Below are 23,638 nucleotides of genomic sequence, written 5' to 3' on the forward strand. Positions count from 1 at the left end.
TGTTTCATTAGAGCAGAATTCACCAATTAGTAAACTTTTTTCAAATAAAAATATTCTAGGCTGCAAAAGCAAAACTGCAGCTTTTCTAAATATTCAATCAAGTACAGTTCTATAAATTTATACGTTGGCAGCAACATTTTGTTAATTAGCACTAAACAAGTTGCAATGCATACATAATTATGTTTGAACATGTTTAGTGTTTAGTTTTTAATCGACTAATAAAAAAACATGACCTTCTGGCAGAGAATGGCAAAACCTGAAGATCTCTGTGTGTGCGTGGTTCCCTTTGGAAAATGCATGTCTGTACAAAAAAAACAAAATATTTAAATTTACAAAGATCAATTAATTCCTGTTTTTATGATTAATACTATAATTGTCATTTTAAATATTAAAAGTACTGATTCAAACTGTCAGATTTAAACCCTTTCACATGATAAAGAATGCAGGCATCACCAAAGAAATGTGGCACAAAAGGCTGCAGAAGTACAGTTTTTCTTAAACACTATTTCAGCACAAGCGTTTCTGCCCTGTACTATAGAGGCCCAGACGAGATCTGACACATCCATTCATGCAGACTAAATGCACTGCTGGATCTGAAAAGGTGCCATCTATTCAAGGCATTAGCGAGGGGTTCGCTCTCAGCACTGGTTGCTTTGCATCAGAATAACTGGGCGCTCGCTTGTCAACTGGGTTAGTTATGGGAAGAAAACTCAGGAATTTGATTTATATCAGACGCTGCCTGGTTGCAAACACAGGAATGTCTAAAAAAGGTGATTGAGTAGAGTTGGAATAGACCTAAGGAAACAAGCTTTGAACCAGTGAGAGTGAGCTCAAACCAATGTTTTATTAATAAATGCAAGATACAGCTAAAGATGCCACCAAAGAAAACCTGAGGAGTGTAGAAGACACAAAGCAGTGCACTACTGCAAGGCATCATGGGAACAAACAGATCTCTCTACCTATGGGTGATCTGCAAGATCAAAGCAACATCAAACATGCAGTGCTACAATGGTTCCTGGCTTGACTCCGAAGCATGGCTTATATATTTGGTCCGGGTACATGAGGGGTGGGAATTCCTGGCCCTCATGGATCAGGACTGCCCACGCCTGGCGTATGTGAGATTGTAGGACACCTAGAAGGCTTGTCAAGTACATGACATCGATACGAGAACCTCCTGGAAGGCTTGGTCTTGTGGGCAGTGCCCACACAGTGGAGCCAAGGTACTGTAGGCGCTGGCTGTCGAATGATGGGAGTGACAGGATCAGACCACACTGTGAAGCAGAGGTGATGACCTGAGCTGGAGCAGCAGGTACGAGACCTCCAGCCCCACAGTGAATTCTAGGACGACTCAGTTTAGATTAAAGTTTATGCTTCAGAGAATAAAAGGAGACTAAATGTTTTCTGCTCAGTGATCTGAATGTCCAGTATCATCATAGTTTGCGTATGTTATGACTTCACCACCTCATTCACTTTTATCCACATTAATCTCTCATCTCCTCCTCCTTCATTTGCCCACACTCCACCTCCATTGATCACAATTATCAGCCATGATGGATGAAAGTGGAAAGAAAACAAGACACCCACTTTATGATAACGGTGACTTCAAGCAGCGCTAGCAGAAGTCAAGTCATCTGAAGTGAGTGGCTGTTTGAAGTGTAAATCTAATCGATCATGTTGTTTACGCTATTCTAATTCTAACTTCATCAGGATTTCAGGGGCTCGTGTCTGAGCTGCGCTGCTGACAGGCAGGTCAGTCTGTGGGTTTCTTCTTAATCCTGTTGAAAAGATGCCAAAAGATTACAATATTATAATGCGCTGTAATAGGTTCACTCCAGTCTCAACAGACACAGTATGTGTCCATAGATGAGTCTACCCCTGAAGCTGCACTTATCCATGAAGACATGAGATGATAGATGTTGTTCCAACTGCTAGTTGGTGGATTGGAGTGTTCTGATGTCTTGTCCCATAACATTTAAAGTCAAAGTTAAGCTATTGTTGTGAGTCTTTTGAATGTCTTCAAATGCACCAATGTAAGTAATGCATATTTTTAATACTAATCTTTGGTGAAAGAAAATAATGGCTGGGAGATGGATCAGAAAAATTTGAAGTATTACAGGAATCAGGATTTGCAGTGGATCGATTTCAATGGTTTAAAAGTTACAGCTCGATGAAGAGTAGTTTGCTGGTTCTGCAGTGTCAGTAATCCTTGTGTTCACAGTGATGTGGAAGCCTCCCTGAGACTTGAAGCTGCTGTGTTATGACCTGACGGCAGCTTAGCAGACACCATATGGTGCTGTGGCTGTGTATGTGTGTGTGTTAGGGTTTATATATAAACTATATCGCTACTTACAATTTGATTGTTTCAATGACATAAAGACTGAAAGAGTGTGACAGACAAATGAGGACAAAATGAACAGGGCTTCTGTATTCAATTAGCAATCTCCAGGCCAATATTTTAAATATTTAAACTACCCTGCATTTATAATTGAAATTTTACCTAAATCTATTGCCAGGTATTTTTATTGTTACTGAGCAATAGGTTTCTCCTGGATCTTTCTTCTAAGTTTTGTTGTTTAGGGAAAAGTTCTGTTAAATCAGATCTGAAGCAGTAGCAATGGTTTTCAAAGGAGGGATGTTCTTCCAAACATTGGGGCTTCCTTCCTGTGATGCCGAACTTCCAACCAGGTCTGAGATCTGCCTGAGACCTGATTCATTCAATTAAATAGCCAGCTAAAATTGGCTGTGAAGACGTGACGTGACTTGACAGACGTGACGTGGAGTACAAGGCCGACATCAAGGTAAAAACAACATGGCCTAGAGCAGTATTTAAGCAGACGTACCCATGTGATGGATGTAGTTGTTGTTGCTGTCAAAGTGAATCATCATTGACCTTGATTCAGTTCACAGTCTGTCATGTTCAGGTCAGTGTGTAAACCTATTTATTCTCCCGTAGTTTGTTTCCTGTCAATCCAATTAGTCCAGATCACATGCAGGAAGTTGAAATGTAGGCCATTAGAAGTGTGTGTGTGTGTGTGTGTGTGTGTGTGTGTGTGTGTGTGTGTGTGTGTGTGTGTGTGTGTGTGTGTGTGTGTGTGTGTGTCTGTGTGTGTGTGTGTGTCTGTGTGTATTTGTGTATTTGTACTTTGAAGTGAGAACCAAAAAACGTATTTTCCTACCAAAGTGAGGACATTTTGGCCGGTCTTCACTTTACTGTTTGATGGTCAAGATGTGATTTTAGGGCTGAAGTTAGAATTGAGCAAAGATTAGACTTTTAAGGAAAGGCATTATGTCAATGGTGTTCCTCATTTTCATGTAAGTGCAAGGAAGTGTGTGTGTGTGTGTGTGTGTGTGTGTGTGTGTGTGTGTGTGTGTGTGTGTGTGTGTGTGTGTGTGTGTGTGTGTGTGTGTGTGTGCTTACGTGTGAGTGTGTGTGCGTGCCTATGTGTGTGTGTAGGACAGAACGCTCTGATCCAGGAGCCTATAATCCAATCTGGGTGTGAGAGTGGAGGCAGGAGAGGATTATGATCTAGGGAGGAAAGACGCAGTGTTAGATGGCCATTCTGAGTCAACGGCTCCACCATCAGCCAATTAGGATCCATGACTCTATTGAAGTTTAAATCTGTCAGTTTAATTGAGTTTTGCTTGGAGAGTACATTAGTACATACTACTAGTATGTAACTAGTAATTACTACATTAGGAAAATAAAACTTTTGAAAAGTGATAAGAGGCGTTGTCTTGGAGCCGTTTTTAAACTTTGTCACTGTAAATTGGTAAATTGTTTAATAATAGGTTTCATGAGATCACTATTGTTGTTACATTCTTTTAGTTATATAGCTATATTTATATTATTGTTTCTTGGACAATGATTGTGTGGGAAACATGTAAATAGTTGGGTTCTACCAGAAGTTAGGTACAATCAGGTACAACCTGGACAGTCCATCACTGGGTGACACATTGACATTGACGATACAAACTCACCTACAGCAGTTTTGGAGCCATTTAGCCTGACTACATGTCAGTCTGTGGGAACAAGATGGACTGAACTCATGTAGACAAGAAACACAGGATCCAAACCGTGGTGTTATTTTAAATACTTCCCGTGTATTTGCTGCTGCCATAACTCATGTAATACACTGTTCAGTCTCTGAGCGCAGCCCTGACCCCTGAAAACAGTTTGTCCAGCACAGCAGTGCGACCAACCGAATGAGTGAGGTGGGATTTGGATCTGAATGACAGACTGAAGCTCTGTCCAGATAGTGCTGTGATCAGCAGCCAGACACACAAATGCTCTGCCAGGGAGGGACACATGAGCCAGGTCAGACACGCTGATGCCACCACGCGTAACGCTAGCTGTGCTTGGGTCACTGCCACATATTTACATTCATTCAGAAGGAAATATACAGAAAGTACAGCAGTGAAGTAAGTATATAAGAGTAACAAACTGAAGCTAACAACAGAAACTGTCTTGAAACTACCCACTGATTATCTTGGCTGCTCATTCCTCACAGCAGACAAAGCGCACGGGTTACAAACATCCCTGGACAGAATTCAGAATTCATCTTTTCTTCATACTTTACTGTCACAAATCTTTAAAAAACATAATTAATGTTACATTTTGGAATCAAATTTTTATGGTATCAAAGAAGATCCATTTGTAATATTTGGTCATAACGAGACTAATGTGAATACTGCTATGTTGGGAACTTTGTTCATGATACATGGATGCCCTCAAATGGTGGACGATTACTATGACACATGCAGAGAAACCAAAAATGCTAAATAGTTTTCTTTCTTACAAAAGAAAAATTCTAATTAGGTAGAATGTTTAGGTACTAAACAGAATATTTGGTTACACTTAATATAGAAAACAAACTCGAAATAACAAACGATTTCTTTACAAAGACCAAAAGCTTAAAAGAAAAAGAACCAAACATAGTGTGTGTCTCATTGGAGCGAGTGCCAAGTGGTGACTCAGGACTAGAAAAGCCTTTGCAGCCCAGCTGGAGGCGCTGCCTGGTTGCCATGGCGACTGATGAGTTCAGGGACCCCGGCTGGCTCCGAGGACCGTTTGGCCAGTTGAGGACTCTGTCTCCTGGGTGAAAATATGCCAAAACAGACGCAGAAGATTTGATGTTGAAAGTTGTGCGGCTTCACGGTGCACATGAAAAACTGTTTCCTCTTGTTTATAAGTCATCATTTTAACATGTTTAAAAGATTACAAACTTACTACTACATACACATTGAACTGTCATTAAAAATGTTCCTGCAATTATTATTACTAAGTTCTATAGTTACTGATTATGCAGAATGATTTTTACAGTACGTGAGCTCTTGCCACTCAAGCAAAAGTTGAATGAACATGACTTGACAGTATGAGAATGTACATACTTGGTTCCAGAACTGAGGGCAGTATTTTGGTTCATTGATGTCTGCATAATGACGTCAGGCAGAGAAGGTAGCACTTATATACAGAGAAAGTGGGAACAGGTGAATCCAACTATCATGAGTCAAGCCAATGCAGCAGGCGGCCCAGAAAAAGACCTTTCACAATAATAGCGTTAAACCGGAATTCAAGCTGCTGGTTGAACCAGCAGCTGTACAACGCCAGTTTCCAGTATTTTTGCTTGTGTCTCAATTCAATCCTCTGAACAGAGTTATAGTGTGTGAAACAAACAATGAAACAGTTTGTGGGTGTCCACGTGAGGAGTGTATTTGTTACCAAACAAAGACACAGTTTATCACATAATAAACGTCTCTGTTCTCTGAGACGTTGCCTGACAGAAAATAAAAAAGTAGACAGAGGTCGCAGAGGTTCCAGGAGGAAGACATCTGGGGACTCAGCACATTATGGAGACTATTGACCAGTAATGTTTGTATTACTACTAGTACAGTATGTAACTAGTAATTACTACTATGAATTCTTTAGTCCATAAAATGCCATGAAACCCAGTTAGATATAAATAATAAACTCTTAAGAGAATTTTGACGAAATAATTTCTTCTCAGAAATAGTCAAAACATTATCTCTCACATCAATTAAAAGATTGATGGGTTCATATTTTGGAATTTTTCCATAACTCCTCCAAGTTTGTTTACAGCCTTCTTGACTAGAAATCTGGCAGTGGGTTGTGTCAACTCCTGCCTGCTTGGCCCGCAGTGGATGCAGAGTTTGTGGGCCGTCTTTGGGCCGTGGAGGGCACGCGTCTGGCCAACTTCGCCAGTGAAAAGAACATCTTCATTTACATGCATGACCATTTGCTTCCTCTGAAGCAGGCCTTTGTTGCCAAGCAGATGCCCAACGGCAACCAGGAGAGGCAGATCCGGATCAAAGGGAACAACAGATAGATGGTTTACAATCTATGAGGTGCATAGTAAGATGCTTGGCACATCAGTGGTTGCTTGTTTATTTATTAATATAAATTTATTGTGAATTAGAGGATTTGGTAAACATATAAAACCTCTGTTCCTCAAAAGTATTGAAACAGTACTTCCTCTAAGATGTATCAGCTACTGTAAGTGCATGTCCTATTTCCTCTTTTTTTCCCTCTGCTCTCAGATTTTAACAACAAATGCAACTTTTATGTAGTTAAAGAACCGAGGCTATTACCAGGAGTACTCATATTTTGTATTTATTTTTTGAAAATCCATCTCACAGGACACACCTGAGAAACAAGATACTCTCCCCAGGCTTTTACAGCTCAAAGCTTGATGTATGATGGATCTACAGTACCTTGCATTCTTTACCAACTGGATGTGCTTTGTTGCCATTGAATGGAAGCAGTCCAGCTAAAAAGCCCAACCCAATTCAAATAGCTTCTTTCAAAACAAAGCAAGTCATGCTGACAGGCCTAACTTTGCAGAACATGCACACACCCCATGCTTCCTAATGCCCTGATGGTCTGATGAGACCATCACAACCATTATATCTGCACAAACAGAGGAATGCTTTTTAGGACCTCACCCAAATATTCTCCTCACCTCGAATGAGACTTTGGACTAAATTTGAAGGATGCAAAGCAAATTTCTTTGTACTAGAAAGTGTAAGTATATTCTTTCTTGTTCATGGATCATATTGGAACAAACTTTTTGTAAACACACCAAAACATATATGTTATATGATATTCTCACACTTTTTCTAGTTTAATGAACTTCCAAAAAATTAGAGTGAAAATTAGAAAATACATTTTCATTGTATTTTCAGTGACTTTTTTTTACTTTAGTTAAGCAATTCTAATGTATTCATCATTAAGAAAAGTAGAATTCCAAGTGACTCAGCTGAGAATGTGTATGAGAAACAGTCCGAACACTGGTTTAAGTCAGACACCAGTGCTGAGTGCAGGGTTGCAGTGGAGTGAGGGGAGGTGCAAAGCCAGGATTGGTTATCGTTTTGAACGACAGGCAGCTTGACCTCTAGACTGCGGCCTCCACACCACCCACCCATCACAATGCCCCAGTATAAGATCTGCAGCCCATCCTCAGCCTCCACCCGCCGCACAGACAACACAAACATCTGCGTCAGCCTCCACTAAGGTAACAGCTCTCTTCATATGAGGTGAAACACAAATCTCATGATATGAAATTATTTTTGTAACATGGGAGAAATGTACAGTAAGAAGGACTTGCAACTGCAGGATGCAGCAAAATATGTAGTATATAAACTATTTATTTCATACAAGTGTAGTTTATATATGTATGTGAAGCTTAATATTATCTCAATAAAAGCATATAAATTATGAAGACGAGTCACGTTTTGCACTTTGGAATAATAATCTGCTTCGTTATTTCTTTAAACTGAATCGCTTTGCTTTAGTTGTGCAGTATTTAGGTACTTCTCTGTAAGTGGTAGAGTTTAAAACCAAGTCAGGTCAAAGTCAGTCAAATCATTCAGTTTATTTTATTTTGTTTTCTTTAGGTGACAATATACTGTAGATGACAATGACGGACCTGGAGACTTCGATGGCAACCATCATCACTGTGTTTCAGAAGTATTCGGAAAGAGAGGGAGACAAACACAAACTGAAGAAGAGCGAGCTAAAGGACCTGCTTCATGATGAGCTGCCAGATCTCATGGCGGTGAGACACACGTTTGATCTCTGGAGAGAAGCTGTAGAACACAGAGCTTGACAGACTAATGGACTAGTAACTAGTAATGGCCATGACTTGACATGATTTGCTTGCGTGAGCGTTTGTGTCCAGCTCCAGGTCATTCACGCCTACACTCGCTACGGCGCATAGACACTCATACGCCACTGTGCTCGTTAGTGTAGCTGTGTCTCCTCTGTGAAGAAGGAAACAACCCACTTACTAAAATAACAGCTGCCAGTTTAACTCTTATCTTTAACCCTTCAACTTTTAGCTATAAATTTTAACTGTTTAAAGCCTGACATGTGAAAACATTGGTAGAAAATTCAAATTTTCCCAAGTGAAACATTTATTTGACTTTTTCTCAAATTCACATATCTTAATCGAGGACTTTATTTATTACATATATTATCAATCATATTTAGATATTGGGTGTATTTGGTTAACAATTCTACCAGTTTAATTTGCTCATAACAATGTTAATTTAAGATAATAAAACTAGTTTTGCAGACAACATAAAATCAAAATACAGATGCAGATGTTTTAGGATACAGATGGACTGAAAGGGTTAATTATGTTACATTGTGTTTGTCCTGATCTGAACTCGTTATCCTCCCTGCAGCATGTGAAAGATCAATCTGCTCTGGACAACCTGATGGAGGGCCTGGACACGGATGGCGACGCCGAGTGTGACTTCCAGGAGTTCATGACATTCATCGCCATGGTTACCGTCTGTTGCCATGTTTTCTTCGAGCATGAGGACGAGTAAAGAGGAAATGGCTGTGGATCGAGACAAAAGAGGGGAGCTACAGTAAATTATACAGAAGCAGAAGCCTAGCAACTCACAACCTGTTGATCCCATCACAGGGTGGGAAAACACAACCCAGGCAGCAGCCAACGCATTACAGAGGGGGGTTGGCTGGTGACTGGCAAACACTCCAGTCTAGTACTTAGCTACCACCTTGTTTATAGAACTTATTGTTGTCTTCTGAAACATATAGATGATCTGGGAAAGCTTGGAGAATCTCTGTAAAATGGTTGCGAAGTTTGTTACAAACAAGCTCTTATAAGTGAACCAGTAAATTACAGCAGCAAAATGTTGGCTTCCATTAATTTGATTATGAAGGCACCTGCTGGAGAAAATGAGCAATCACATTTGGCTTTAGACAATGTCCAAGTCCAAAAGGACAAAGATTTGTGAGATTGTGGACTTATATGACGAGTCAGATAACAAGCACTAGTGGTTATGTACATGTAGAGGCTTTGGGCTTTAAATACCCAGTGTAAAAAAGTGTCTAATAAATCAGTTTTGAAATGTCATGGATGTTTTAATCTACTAACTGATGGTTTAGCAAGTTTGCCTTCTAAAAGAGACATTTAATTCATTAAAAGGTCTTTCATTTCCTTTTACTTAGAAAGGAATTCCAGCTGTGTTCTATAAACTGCATAGAGGTGGATAATGTTACATATTGTCTGGCTGGTAGATTTCAGATGATGTGGGTAAATGTCTATTGTTCATCTGTGTGACAATAAAAAAAATTGACTAAATGAGCATTTCAATTGTGTTGTGATGTCACATACATGGCTTACTATAAAAATAAAGATTTAAAGAAGATGAATTTGTTATTTCCATAATTTAAAATGATATAAATGATCCTGTTATTATTCCTCTGTTCTATTCTTCTATTTGTCTGTTGCAGTTCTGATTCTGTTTTCTCTTCAGTCCAATGAAAACCATGTCTCTCAGTTTAAGGTGGTGTAATCTGGCACATAAATGGACTGTATATTTCAATAAATGAAAACATTTATATGGACTTTGATTTGTTGGGTTGTTAAGTTGTTGAGAATCATCAGGGTATGAGTTGTGACTACAAGGTTGTTTTTGTAAGTCTAAGTCAATAACTCACATAACTTCACTGGCTTTTTTAGATTCTTCTTGTGAGATTATGTTACGTACGCATCAATATGAGGTGCCGTGCAGGACATAATTCAGAATTATCCTCTCACACACACTACTGAAAAGTTATTCTCTCATACATACAGTACTACTGAAACCGTGTAACAGTGTGTAGAGGATAACTTTTCAGACATTTCATCGAAAAAGGAAAGTGATGAAAAAACAGCGGATTTCAAAATAAAAGCTACTGTAACAATAGTTAGCCACATAGATGTCTACTTTGCAGACTGAGTAGCAGACATCTCTGTGTCTAACAGCTGTTACCCTCACTCACAAAGCATGCGAACCGTAAATGTAGCAAATATCCTTAAATAAAGCGGCCGCTGGCGTGACCGCAGCTTCTAAAGAGACAGCTCAGTATTTCTCGAAGGGGTTTCAAGGTGCTGGAGCCTGTCCCAGCTGTCTGTCCGACCAGAGGCAGGATCCACCCTGGATCGGTCGCCAGCCCATAACAGGGAGACAAACCACTCATTCTGGCACCTACAGGCATTTCACTATGTCCAGTCAACCTGACTGCTCGTCTTTGGACTGTGACTGTCATCTCCGTGGTCACCAGGAGATTAGCTGTCAATCAGATTATAGGCAATCAACAGCAAAAAGCTAAACAGTTATAACAGTAAATTTGATCATTTCATGAATTTTACATTTTTGCAAGATTGCCAAAAAGAGATTTATGGCAGAAGCCAAACAACTGCATATGTAAAATATGCAAAAAGAACGAAGCAAAGTGAAATTACTGTACAATGAAATGACCACAAAGTGAAACAAAGGGTGGAAAAGAAAACAAAAAACATAGTGAGTAGTAGTAAGAGGTAAAACCAACAAAAGAACAAGCAAGCAAGGTAGAAAAACAACAACTACAATATTGAAACATCAAAGCCACATGAAAGACATGCAAAGTGACAGCAAAGGCAAAACTCAAATACACATCAATCATAATTCATAACTCATAAAGTAAAAATATCAAAATAAAACAGTATCAAAGGGAAGATTAAATAAGACCATTTACCTGCAAAGACAAACCAATTGTCCTGCCCCACAGAAAGACTAAAGATTTGATCTAAACACACAATGACCAGGTACAGTATACTGTAGTAGTACAGTACTAATAAGGTCTTGTGTCTACAGTGGGCTCATACTGAAACATTTGCATGTCCACAAACAGATTTGTGTTTATATTTGGCCTTTGACCTCCAAAGTTGTCCTCAAAATTGAGACACAACAGGGAGTAAGTCACTTCTAAACAAGTAAAAATGAAACAGAATCTATTTTCTGGTCGTGTAAACAAGGTTAATAAACTAAGTAACTGTGTCCGTACAAACTGTGCAGAGAAACAAATGATGCAAGAGCTGTTGTCGGCTGTACGGTTTTAGACATCTGCAGGACGTTTAGCATCGTGGAGGTGGAGTCAGCCGTGCTATTGGCTGGGGTGGAAAGCGATCCTGACCCCGGGGACCGACACCACACCCATGTTTCTGTGTGTGTGTACGTTAGAAATGTGTTTGCAGCATATGCTCTGCTCTGCTCCTAGTTTTGCTGTTCTTTGCAAAAGAGACGCTGCACATTGAAACAACTGGTGAGTTTTGAATACGTTTTCATATTTTATGTCCCAGTTCTGTTGACATTTGTAGAATCTTTTCTGTGCTGTCCAGTCTGACAGCTGCTGAGTTGTTTTAAGGTTTCATATTAAGTGATGATGTACAAAACAATGTTCAGAACATCCATTGCTCACATCTTGCTTTAAACGTTTTGTGTGTGACCCTAATACTTTGCAGCTGTGAGATAGTTTTGTGAAGTGTGACTCTTGTTATACAAACACTCCCACTTTGGATGTGTTTCAGATGCATTCTCTTGAGTTCATGAGTCAGTGTGTGAAAAACTAGAGCCACTGTGCTCCCAGCTGTGTCTGAATGTCTACATTATCTGTCTAAATGTCATGCCACTCATCAATTTGCTAGGAATTGCTGTTGTCAATGCTCTGGACAGTTCATGAGGTCATGAGTGTCATATATATATTGTAATAAATAAAGGTGAGCTTCAGAAATAAAGAGCAAGCACCTGCTAAAATCACGTAGAAAAAACCTAGGCTAAAATATTTCAACAAGTATTGCAGCTTTACCCCTGAGTGTGTATCATAATGACTCCCCTGACTGCTCCTCACCCCACGAGGCACCATTTGGGATCCACTCACTGTATAGAAATGACTCTTGTGTTCAATGTTTTGTTCTTGTTTTTTTTTATTGTCCAGGTCAACGTCAACATGAGCATCTACACAACGCCGTCCCCTGCGAATCCCTCGTCAGCTGGGACGCCTTCGTTTCCAGAGCTTGTGACCAAGATAGGTGCAGCAGGTGCAGTTTATATCTCTGACATTTATACTGCTTATGTAAAATGCACACCTGCAGTAGAGCTAGTAGCTTAGCTTCGTATAGAAATGGTAAGTGACTAGCGTGGAGTCAAGAAATAGTTATAGACTTACCATATTTCACCTTACAGTAAATACTGATCCTTTTAGATATTTTAGATTTGGACCCATCTCCATCTCAGTTTATGCAGGTCCCTCAGGCTCTACCATTTCTATTTCTCATGCATGCCTTTCATTTCTGCCAATCGTGCATTCGTTTCCTCACTCATTTGCAGTTTTTGTTTTCATTCTCTTTTCATTTCTTAGTGGTGATTTTGTGTATTTTACCACGGTCCTAGAAATGAACACTTTCTTCATTCAGATGCTCCGTATATATATATATAATATGTAAAGGCTCTTCTATTCTGAATAGAGAATCTTGTTTGACCACAATCATTATATATTTACTACATAACCTCCACTGATGGTTCTAGAACCGCCATGTGTGTGTTTAACAGGGAGTGTCTTATCAAACTGATGTTAGAGAGGAACATGTGCGTGACATCTCAGGGGTCTGTCGCTAGGGTGATAAGAGCTGGCACACTGATACCCACTGGCCATGTTTCCACAGCAGGTCCAAAGAGGGCCACAGCAGGGCTAGCAGCGGATCTGTGCACCAAACGCTGGCTATCATTATGCTTCTTTCTTACAGTACATTATTTCTACCCTAGATTTAACATAAGCATTGCACTGGTGATGCATGATGAGTTCTCTCACACATGTGTAAATGTGAAAAGTAAGGTTTTGTTTTATTATTAATTTTTCCTGACAAGTCAAGCACACTAATCAGAATTAGAATATCACATTGCCTGGTTTTTGAAATAGTTATTAATTGATTCAAAATGACTGAAGATCATGTCAGACAATATTATTGAATTTGCAAAATTGTATCAAAGCAGCAAGAATGTACAGACTGTAACATTTTTAATTTATTCCTCAAGCCTAGAAGCACCTGCATTTCCTTTCTAAAATGCTAACATAATATTATCTGAAGCTAAAAAATATTCTCTACGTTAAAAAAATGGAGTGCTGAAAAGTAGATAATATTACTGCAGTGAGTGCTATGATTTACTGTATGGCAGGACACACAAACCAAAATTCACCTAACCGCTGGTGGACAGTGTTTCTCTTCATGTACTGTATTAACTGGGGCCTAGGACGAGAGATGGATAATCCAGGTTAGTATACAAGAAGAGAGCCACAGAGGGCAGTACTACCCGAAGGAAAATGAGTCCAAGGAATCTTGGGAGTTGTAGTCTTGCTTTTAGGGTGAGGCAGTGGTGGAATGAAGCATGCCTGATGATATGTGGAAGGAAAGGAGGTGGTTACTGATCCAGTCTGGGAATAAAGGGATATGAATAAACACACATACAGTAGCAAGACATGGACAAATGCTATATACTATATTACTACTATATTAAATAGTTTAATATTCAGAAGAAATTGAAGAATTTAGTTTCACTTTCTATGGGATTTGTTGCCTTAGATTTGTTTAGTCAGCACTTATGATATGAGTCACATTATTACATAATATCTATAAAATAGGTGTGTGCATGAGTGTACAGTATAAATACATATACATGTACAGTACTGAACATACTAACCTACAGTATATACAAATGTATTTACATATATTAATGTTTTATTCATATCCAGTACATTCATTTATTCATTTGAAGTTGTGCCACAACACGATTTTGCATAATAAAACTAATGTATGTAAATTCATGAAAAAAGTTTTTTTTCCAACTGATTTCTTTAGATACATTTTTGTTTGTGTCTTTGCAGCCACAGACCATGGAGACTGGGCCGCCTTAATTGGAGGTGAGAATTTATTGTGAGCTTTGTGAGCTACAGTATATACTCAATATTTACGAACAGTATGTGATATAAATATAATATTTTTAAGATCTTGGAGATTTTAAATGCATTCATATCCAACCCATTATTCTCCCTGTTGTGCATTCATGTAGAGTACAGTAGGAGACTAGGATCTATAGTGGCATTAACTATCCTCTGTACACTCACTATTTCTCCTCTGGCCTCTCAGGTATCGTCAGTGCAGTGTTGTTGGTAATGATTTGTACAATAGCAGTGATGCTGTGGTGCCTGTCCAGGCAAAAAGGCTCGTACGTCACCAACGAGAACGAGGATGATGATGATGATATTGACAACAATGATGATGAGTCTGTCGCTTCTGATGCGGCACTTCAAGCCAAAGAACCTCTCAAACTCAAAGGCGAGGAGTAAACTCAAAATGTAGAATAGTAAAAGCAAAGCTTTGTAGCCTGATTATGGCAACAAAATGTGAAATTTGTTTTTTTGCAAGAGCCTCTTTGAAAGCTGCACTGAGCAACTTTGCACATTAGCAGGGAGGATGCTAACCCCGCATTCCAGACACCCTGCTGGTTTGGTCAAGCAGACTACCCTCATAGAGTTTTAACCAAAGTGTAGCAGGAGCAAACTTTAAACACCTTTAAGCTGAGTAACTACCTTAGATTAATTATGATTGAATTTTTCTTCATATAAATTGTGCTTTTTTATTTTCCTTTGAAGTCTATAAAGTAAACTTCCTTTAGATCTTTCTCCTCTTATTTTGCCTTGTGGACTGAATCATAGGTCAAAGATGCCACCTGCTGTTAGAAGTCATTTTTACATCGCAACAGGCTTCCTATCAGGTTTGTCTGCTTATGACTTCCTGTAGAAAAAGTAGCAGATGTTAAAAAATAGTTTTTGCTGCTTTCACCTGCATCGTCCTTTGTAATTGTTGCCTGTGACCATGTGGGTGGGTCTTTGTGAGTGCATGTATAGACGTGCAGGTTCATGCATCTGTGCAGCGTTTACACCTCTCGTCAGCTGGGATCGGCTCCAGCTACAACACGACCTTCTATAGAATGAGCAAATGGATGGATACCTCCTTTGACATGTCAAGACTTACACATCCGAGGACTTCCACATTCTCCTAACATAATAACATAATAAAAAATACATAACGCATTAAACAAAGAATAAATTCTAATGTCACCAAACACATTTAACTTTACATATTTTCCTTATAGGTCCATTTATTACAAACAGCTTGTTGACATTTCGGTCCCTTGCTACAGTACGACATGAAAACAAGCACTTAAAGACGACGCTTGACTTACAGTTATCTGTGTTGCCTGCTATGTATGATATTGCCACTTCCTGCACATCAACTGTATGAAAGATGAAAGAACAGCTACATCACAGGGTGACCTTATAATAATTGATACGTGTATGTTCATATGAAATATGAAAAAGACTTCATTTTTGTCCAAAGTTTGTAAATCAATGTGCATTTTATAACATTTACAGACTTAAAGTGAGTGAAAAATAAATGGTAAAGAATGAGACGATGTTGATGGTTGCGTGCGTCTGTCTTTGTACTAGTTTGCTGTTCACCTGCTCTGCCGCTTACACTCAGACATCGAGGCGCCAAATGACGCACACTTAATCTAACCGCAGGGTACGGAGGCTTGAGGAATGTGAGGTTGAGGGTGCGGAGTGGACACAAATGACACGCTGCTGTCCGTATGTCACGCCTGATGTTTATTAACGCGTCTTTTCCCATGTGACTTTTCTGTTAAGGCAACAAACAGGACTGGTTTGACAGAGAGATCAGGACACGGCTGCTCTTCCTTCCTGTGTCAGCTCCCTGCTGTTGTCTATTCTTTTGTAAAACAGATCTACATTACACGAGTGCGTGTGTATGCGAGCTGCTTTGCTGATCTGCTGATGTCAGATCTAAAAGACCACTCCCCAACATCAGATTTCATGCTGCCGGTGCCCCATCAAGCAAAGCCTCCTCACAATATTGGTGTTTTAATAGTGTCTTTTATTGTAAATGTTGGCAGTATTAAAAAAATGAAAATTTGTCTAGTCACTGGCCACTCCTCTAGCCACTTTCTCCTTTCCCTTCTCTCTCATACCCTACTCTCATAAGGTGGAGTCATAAAGGTACATTATGTGAGGTGTGGAGAGCAAAAGACGTTACTGTTGTTTTGTTCTCCTCTCGTGGTTGATTTGCACGTGTGCTAAAAGTGTGTTAGTGTTAGATTTTTAAAGAAAGTCAAAATTTTAAAATATAATCATTTTACAGAACACACACACACACACACACACATGTATATATATATATATATATATATATATATATACAGTAGATGATGCTACAAAAAAGGTAAGATTTAGGCTTTGCTAATACTTCCTTTGCCTTTGTTGTCGTTTGTTGTGCTTTTGTAGAATGTTAGTGGAACTAACTCTCTTTGGATATGAGCATTGCCCAAAACAACAAACATCACAGCTTATAGTGACTCTAACGTCATTCAGATGAGATGGAAATAAGAAAACAAAGACAGGCCTCTAGTTTTTGGCACTCTCTCAGATTTCCAGCGTTCCACGGAGCTGGTTGCGACTGGCTGGGTTCGGTGCCTGCCGACTGTCACGCGCCGTACGTGAAGAATGCTGGCCTCCTTTGTCCAATCTGGCGGAGGCAACACCCCACGACCGGGTAAATTGAAGCTTGGTCTGTCAGTACCTGTTCTCCAACTCTCGCACACACCGACTCACACAACACGGGAGAAAGAAACACAAACAAACACAACCAGTCCCTAGGAAGTGGTTTTAATACCACTAGCTTTACCACAAGATCCACGGTGATAACAATCATCTTATTTAAATGAGACGGCTTATACAAAATCCACATTCAAGACATTCTGGAACATTCATATAACTGTATGGTTCTTGCTTACACACTAGTGCAATTACTCATTTTTTCACCTTTTGCTATCTTATCACACACCGAAACCTGAAACACAACCCCCTACAATCATGCCTAACCAAAACTGGACTTCTTACAAAGCACCTCACTGCTGTCTTTGATGGACAGACATAGTGCAACTACTGTGTTCAAAGACACAGGTGTTGACTGTTCCAACTAGATCCTCCAACAGTAAGTACATGCTTGGTACTTATTTGATGTATCAGCCATGTACTTACTGCTGATATGTACTGTGAAGTTATTGAGTAAAGTGCAGCTAATTATACTGGTGCTGTTACTGCTAACGGATACAGCAACAGATCTAAGCAAGAACTACTGCAGTGTTGCCAGGTTCTACTATGGGCCGTGTGTTACTTTAGCCGTTAGCCATTAGCGCACCAATAGCAGCGACACAGACAGTTAAGTGAGCTATTGCCATGTGGGAAAATGGAAAGAACAATTATTTTTTAACTTAGCGGTTTCAATTTAGCGATAATGTACAGCAACCAGCCCCTTTACAAGGTAAAGCGGTTGTAGGTAAGACACACACCGAAGCAAGCGTTTTCACATACTTCAAGCATGACTCGTAGGATTTAGTGGAGAGATTCAGAATCACACAAATAATGTAACCCGGTACCAATTGACCACAAGGCACAGAGCTCCACTTATTGCCGCTACCCATGTGTGGCTTTAGTTGTTAGGATTGTATCTCTAAACTGATATAATCCAATCAGAAGCTTTAACATCTTTATCTGAACACACCCATTAAACATGCAGTTACAGTTTTTGAAGAACAGGATGAACCAAGTTTGTCAAAACCCTCGAGCAAAACGGTGCATTCAAAATTTGTAGAAAAACAAACAGACAACAGATGCAGTCAGACATTTCCAGAGCTCCTTAAAGTCCTCTCACAGTGCTCATTTTGTACCATTCTGCAATAAGGTCAAGATTCACATGATGTGACCACATCCATAAAGGAACCTTTGAAATAGTCTGCACGAACTTCAGAGAGATAGTTGACTGTTGTTGCTCCACAGTCATAAGGTGGATGCAGTTTCCCTCCACCCAGCAGCGAGAAAGGCTTCGGAACATCTGCTGCAAGCATCAACTACTATAATGTGGGCTTTAAAAAAACGATTTGCAGGACCAATTTACAGCCTTGCTCCTAACAGAGAATGGGTACGGGCTTGTCTGCACACCTGGCTGTCAACATACTGCATTTCAAACTAATAATAAAATTTCAGGCTTCCTCTGTCCAAACCAACAGCATCATACATTTTTGGTAATATATACATATATTTATGATATAAATAACTTCTCTGGCACACTTTTAAAACAAGGAACAAAAAGACGAAAAAAGACGTTGTAAAGCAGGTTTGAATCTTACTTTTGCTTTTATATGACAAACCTTTTGATTTGTTCCTACATGTCTCTCACGTGTTTGATGTGCTCCACCTACTCTAAACCGACGTGACGAGAGAAAAATGCAGCTCTGCAGGACAGCCCTTGTTAAATACAGCTCATCTTCACAACAACTTTACAGCCTGTTGCTGCTCTCCAAACATAAGGTAGTTGCATGGTCTTAGTTCCTAAACTTAGATAAGAAGGATTTTCTACAGAATTGAAGCTGCTCTGGTTTATTTATTTACTTACATGCTTATTTGATTTTTCAGATTTGCTAAACCATATTTGCTCTTTTATTTCCTATGATTTCTTAGACTTTTCTTTGTGCATAGAACCACTGAGGAACAACCTTACTTACAAAATGGCAGGTAAGAATTTTATTCCTTTGAACGTAATGCCAAGACGTGCAAATATTTGTCCTGATAGTGATCTCCTCTGTTTGTTTTTCTCTTTTTCTTTCTTTGGTTGAATAGACCATGACGCACACGCCGATACTCCCCCTGCAGGTGATTCTCCCTGTGGAAAGGGACAAGGGGAGCACAAGCATGGAGGGGAACATGGGCATAAGCATGGAGGGGAACATGGGCATAAGCATGGAGGGGAACATGGGCATAAGCATGAAGGGGAACATGGGCATAAGCATGGAGGGGAACATGGGCATAAGCATGAAGGGGAACATGGGCATAAGGACCATGGACATAAGAAGGGAGAAGGAGACAAGCAATGCTCCAAGTCTGGCCAATGCAAGGGAAAGGACAACCATTAAATCCAAGTGAGCGAACATAGCTGAGATATTACAAATATGCTTCAATTGAGTTCAATATATTCTTTCTTGTGACTATACATACAATATAGTTCCTTCTGTCTTCTAAATATTTACTGATCTTTATATATATATTTTTTTAATAATACTTGTATCAGTGTCTATCACGTGCAAAAATAATTGAAGTGTGTGCTAACTGACTACTAACATTTGTGCCATTGTTCTATTTTGTCCTCCAGGCATCAGAGACATCATCCCTGCAGTTATTCTCAGTTCAAAAGATATTAAATAAATTTTATTTTAAAACAATTTTATACATGTAAAGACCAATAATAATCACAAATGGTTATCTATTGTATTAAGCTACTAGGATATTTGAAAAACTACAATTCGATTTTTGATGTGAAAAACAAGCTTTAGTTCTAGAAAATTTAAATCTCAATTCTAAATTGTGACTTGAACTTTTTTACAAAAATAAAAAGGGGTAATAAAAAATGATATCAAATAAATATAAATATAAAGGTATCGTCTGCATAGAATAGACATTTGCAAAATAAAATAACTCTTGAACCACGATGTGTGTCTCCTGTTTCCCCTTTTTCCACACCCACTAGCTCTATGTCATTTTCTGACAGTAAACTTCCAGACAGTAACTATAGATTCCAGTTTACTCATTGCATGTCAGCAATCTTGCGCTCTCAGACTCTCTACTGTACATTATTAGTTTTGTGTCCTTTGTTGCTGTGCTACAGAAGTAAAGGTAAATGACATCAGAGTGTTAGTTTACCTAAATATGCACTACTTGAGAGCACCACCTTATAAGCAACCACACTCCCTACTGTATGCTGATCAGCCACACCAGTAAAATTACCCGACGTGACCTAGTTGCAGGATTTGTCATCACTATTGTTGACAGATTTAGCTTCGGAACACACAGTTGTACCCAAAGGGATTTCTGACTCTCTTATTTAACAGACAATTTACGATCGCATTTACGATCACAAGATGCATGATCAATAAAATTATTAACTTTCAGACAAAAGGCATTTTTAAGATGCCAGGGAACAAAAGTCACTTTATATTTCTTCATGAGACTGTGGAGTCATTTGTTTCAGAGCAGAACATTGCTGATAACAAATTCATCTGTTGATGTGAAAAAACAGTCAAACACAGTGACGTCAAACTAAAGCAAAACTTGTTTTATTGAGACTAAGACACAACCCTACTGACTGCCCCCCCTCCCCCCCAACACAATGACACAACAGTCCACCTGTGGGACACAGCCCTTATAAGCTGCCTGTGTCCTCTTTGGCTTCACAAGGTGCTGTTATTGGCAGCTCTTCAGATCAGGTAAGTACTGTAAACTGTTTTCAGTAGCTTTTTTTTTCAGGAATAGAGTCAAGAACTGCTGTGTTTCTTCTTTTAGAAAAATTTTGTAAACTGAGAATAAAGAAGTAAACCTTGGCTGTATTAATCCTTAATTTGAATGATTTTATGACATTGGTTTGTGAAAGATTGTCTTTGCCAAATGACTGCTTTTTCCATTAATCCACTGTAATCTTTTATATCCATAATCACATATTTGACCAACTAAGTTGTTCCACATACAGTAAGTTGTTACCTTTATTGTATTTCACAGAAACCCTCAGGGATCTAAAAAAAAATCTACCACTACAGATAGAAAATGTCAGACAACGGTAAACTTGATTTGTTGCATTTGATTTAAATTTGTGGAGAAACAGTAAAAGTTGCTTCTTGCAATAAAATGTCAGGATGAATTGGATCATTTCTACAGTGTCTTCTTCTGTTGTGCAACAGGAAATAATCCTCCCCCTGCAGAAAACAGTCCTCCACCTCCTGGAGGGAAAACGCACGGCCATGAGTCTGGAGAAAAGGGAGGCAAGCATGGCCATGGGCACGAACATGGTGATGGGCACGTTCACGGTCACGTTCAACTGAAAGGTCACGGGCATGGTTTGAATGTCGAGGCTAAGCATGGTCACGGAAAAGGCGATGGAAAATAAGACAGTAGAGGTGAACTCGGGTGAGAATTCAGTTTATTACAGTGACAATCCTGTACTAGATTTACTTGAACCACAAAAGAGTGTGTTGATAGGTCATGTCAAAATGTCTGGTCACTATTAATTTTGTCCTGTAAAAGTTTATTTATTTCCTGATTGGATTGATTATACATCACAGAGATATATCTAATTTGCTTTTCCTCCTGTGTTCTAAATATCTGCCCAGCTGGTATATGTATATGTATTATCTTCATTATTAATTTTAGAAATGCTTTTTTGTGAGGACATTTTACAAGATCACATGCCACAATGATTGTAAAATATTATATAAGTGTGTTAATTGAATACTGACATTTGTGCGTTTGTCTTATTTTGATCTCTAGGCATCAAAAACATCTTTCCTGCAGTTACTCTCAGTTTGAAGGATACTGAATAAATATTATTTGAAACAATTTTTAGTTGTACTTTTCTACATTTTTAGATTAGACAGTGTATACACCAAGAATAAAACCGGTGATGGGTGAATAACACTGGAATTTTGACTTATGTTGCTAAAATAAAGTAGCATATTGGTAGGTTTTTAGAAGATTTTCCCTAAGACCAATAATAATCACAAATAATAATTGTTTTAGGTTGTATTTGAGGAACTCCTCCTGTGATAATCAGAGAGCAGTAAAATATGCCTCGACTACACACCCAATGACAGAATAAATGAAATTTAAAATTTCAATTCATCCTCATCTTGTTTATTTTTATGTGGAAAATAGAAAGAATCAAAGGGGTGATATGAATGAATAAATAAATAAAAGATTTTAAAAACATACTGTAGAAGAATATTTCATCTGTATACAAATGGACATTTGCAAAATAAAATAATTTTTGAACCACCATGCATGTTTCTTTTTTTATTGGCCTGCAGCAAATTCCAACCTGCCGGTATTGCATTTTTTGGTTTGAACTCTAGGTGGAGCTACTGAGTTGACCGTGACAGTTCCTCTACAACAAAAAATTAACCAATAAAAAGTTTTTCACATCAAAGAAATGCAAGTAAGACATTTTTGAAGCTGTGTAAAATGCAATTGACGTGATAGGACTTTATTGTGACAATTTGTGTGAAGCCACAACGGATGGAGCATCAGCTATGACAGGAGCAAAGGAATTGCCTCAAGGTGCAGGAGAGCGGAGGTGAGGCAGTTAAAATGCACTGTATCACCCACCAAAAAGCAGTATGAACAATGATAAACACTGAAACGGTAAACATAATTGGAGAATGAGCACAGAAACTCCCTGGATTCCCGATGACCCAGGAGATTCAGGATGAGCTCGATGGAAGTCCGACAAATTTCTGAGTCAACTTATGTGACTGAGGGATGATGCTTGTAGAAGCGATCTGCGGCTTTCTTGTAGTGCTTTTGGCTGAGCAGCATGGCACGACGGGCCACAACAACCGACCCGTGTATCAGAGGGAACATGTACAGAGGAGTGATGGCACCTATCCATAGGACTCAGACCTCCGACTCATACACAGAACCGCCACCCGCTCCAGTCCACAGCCTGCACCAGCCACTGGTCTCCTGTATACCACGACGCCTCGGCGAGTTGCTGCTCCTGTTCCACTGACTGTTGCTGCTGACTCATGTCCTGCCCCAGAAGTCTCAACCACCGGACTGCGGTCTGTTCCAGCCCTATGTCCTGTCCTGAATCCAAAGCACATAGCTGCTTCAGTTGGCCAGCCACAGCTGAGCACTCCTTCTTCTCGCCAAGTCATGTCTGGTCTCTGCTGCCCCTGTCACCAAGCCAGTTTCAGTGCAGCCATTAGGTTCAGCTCAAGCTCCAGCTTCAGCTCTGCCATGTCAATGTCAAGTTCACGTTCCAGTTTAGCCAGGTCAAGCTTATGCACAGTCAAGCCAAGCTTCTGCCCAGTTGAGCCCAGCTCCCGCACTGTCAAGTCGAGCTCCTGCATTAGCAGGCTGGGCTCCTGCTAGGGATCCAGCTCCTGCTGGTCCGGAAGAGACCACTACATTTCCTGTTGGTTCAGAAGTGACCCGAGAGGACGCCTTCTGAACCTGTTTTCTGTGGTTGTCTAGAGGAAACCACGCAAGCCTCAGCTCCTGGTGGTCCAGGGGAGACCACGTTGGCCTTGAATCCTGTCTCCTCTGCTTGGTGTCTCCAGGTGTCCACCACAGGGTTCCTTTTGGCAGCTCTCCTGCTCCTAGACAGTGATT

General features: G+C 39.6%; 2 protein-coding genes across 3 annotated transcripts; both read left to right on the top strand.

The window, feature by feature from the left end:
* Positions 1 to 7,380: 7,380 nt before the first annotated feature.
* On the top strand, positions 7,381 to 9,696 carry s100b (S100 calcium binding protein, beta (neural)). Of its 2 annotated transcripts, none has more exons than XM_029134948.2 (3): positions 7,381 to 7,529; positions 7,912 to 8,072; positions 8,704 to 9,696. In XM_029134948.2, the coding sequence occupies exons 2-3, from the start codon at positions 7,929 to 7,931 to the stop codon at positions 8,848 to 8,850; spliced, it is 291 nt and encodes a 96-aa protein (XP_028990781.1). In that variant the 5' UTR covers positions 7,381 to 7,529; positions 7,912 to 7,928; the 3' UTR covers positions 8,851 to 9,696. The 2 variants fall into 2 exon arrangements, with proteins under 2 accessions (XP_028990781.1, XP_055362719.1); XM_055506744.1 differs by having other exon boundaries at positions 7,528 to 7,551.
* Positions 9,697 to 11,461: 1,765 nt separating this feature from the next.
* On the top strand, positions 11,462 to 15,822 carry LOC114846140 (small cell adhesion glycoprotein homolog). The gene is made up of 4 exons (XM_029134922.2): positions 11,462 to 11,614; positions 12,287 to 12,389; positions 14,231 to 14,266; positions 14,493 to 15,822. Exons 2-4 carry the CDS (start codon positions 12,299 to 12,301, stop codon positions 14,690 to 14,692), a joined length of 327 nt encoding a protein of 108 aa, XP_028990755.1. The 5' UTR covers positions 11,462 to 11,614; positions 12,287 to 12,298; the 3' UTR covers positions 14,693 to 15,822.
* Positions 15,823 to 23,638: the final 7,816 nt, after the last annotated feature.

Source organism: Betta splendens, chromosome 2 (genome assembly GCF_900634795.4).
Source record: "Betta splendens chromosome 2, fBetSpl5.4, whole genome shotgun sequence".
NCBI lineage: Eukaryota > Metazoa > Chordata > Actinopteri > Anabantiformes > Osphronemidae > Betta > Betta splendens.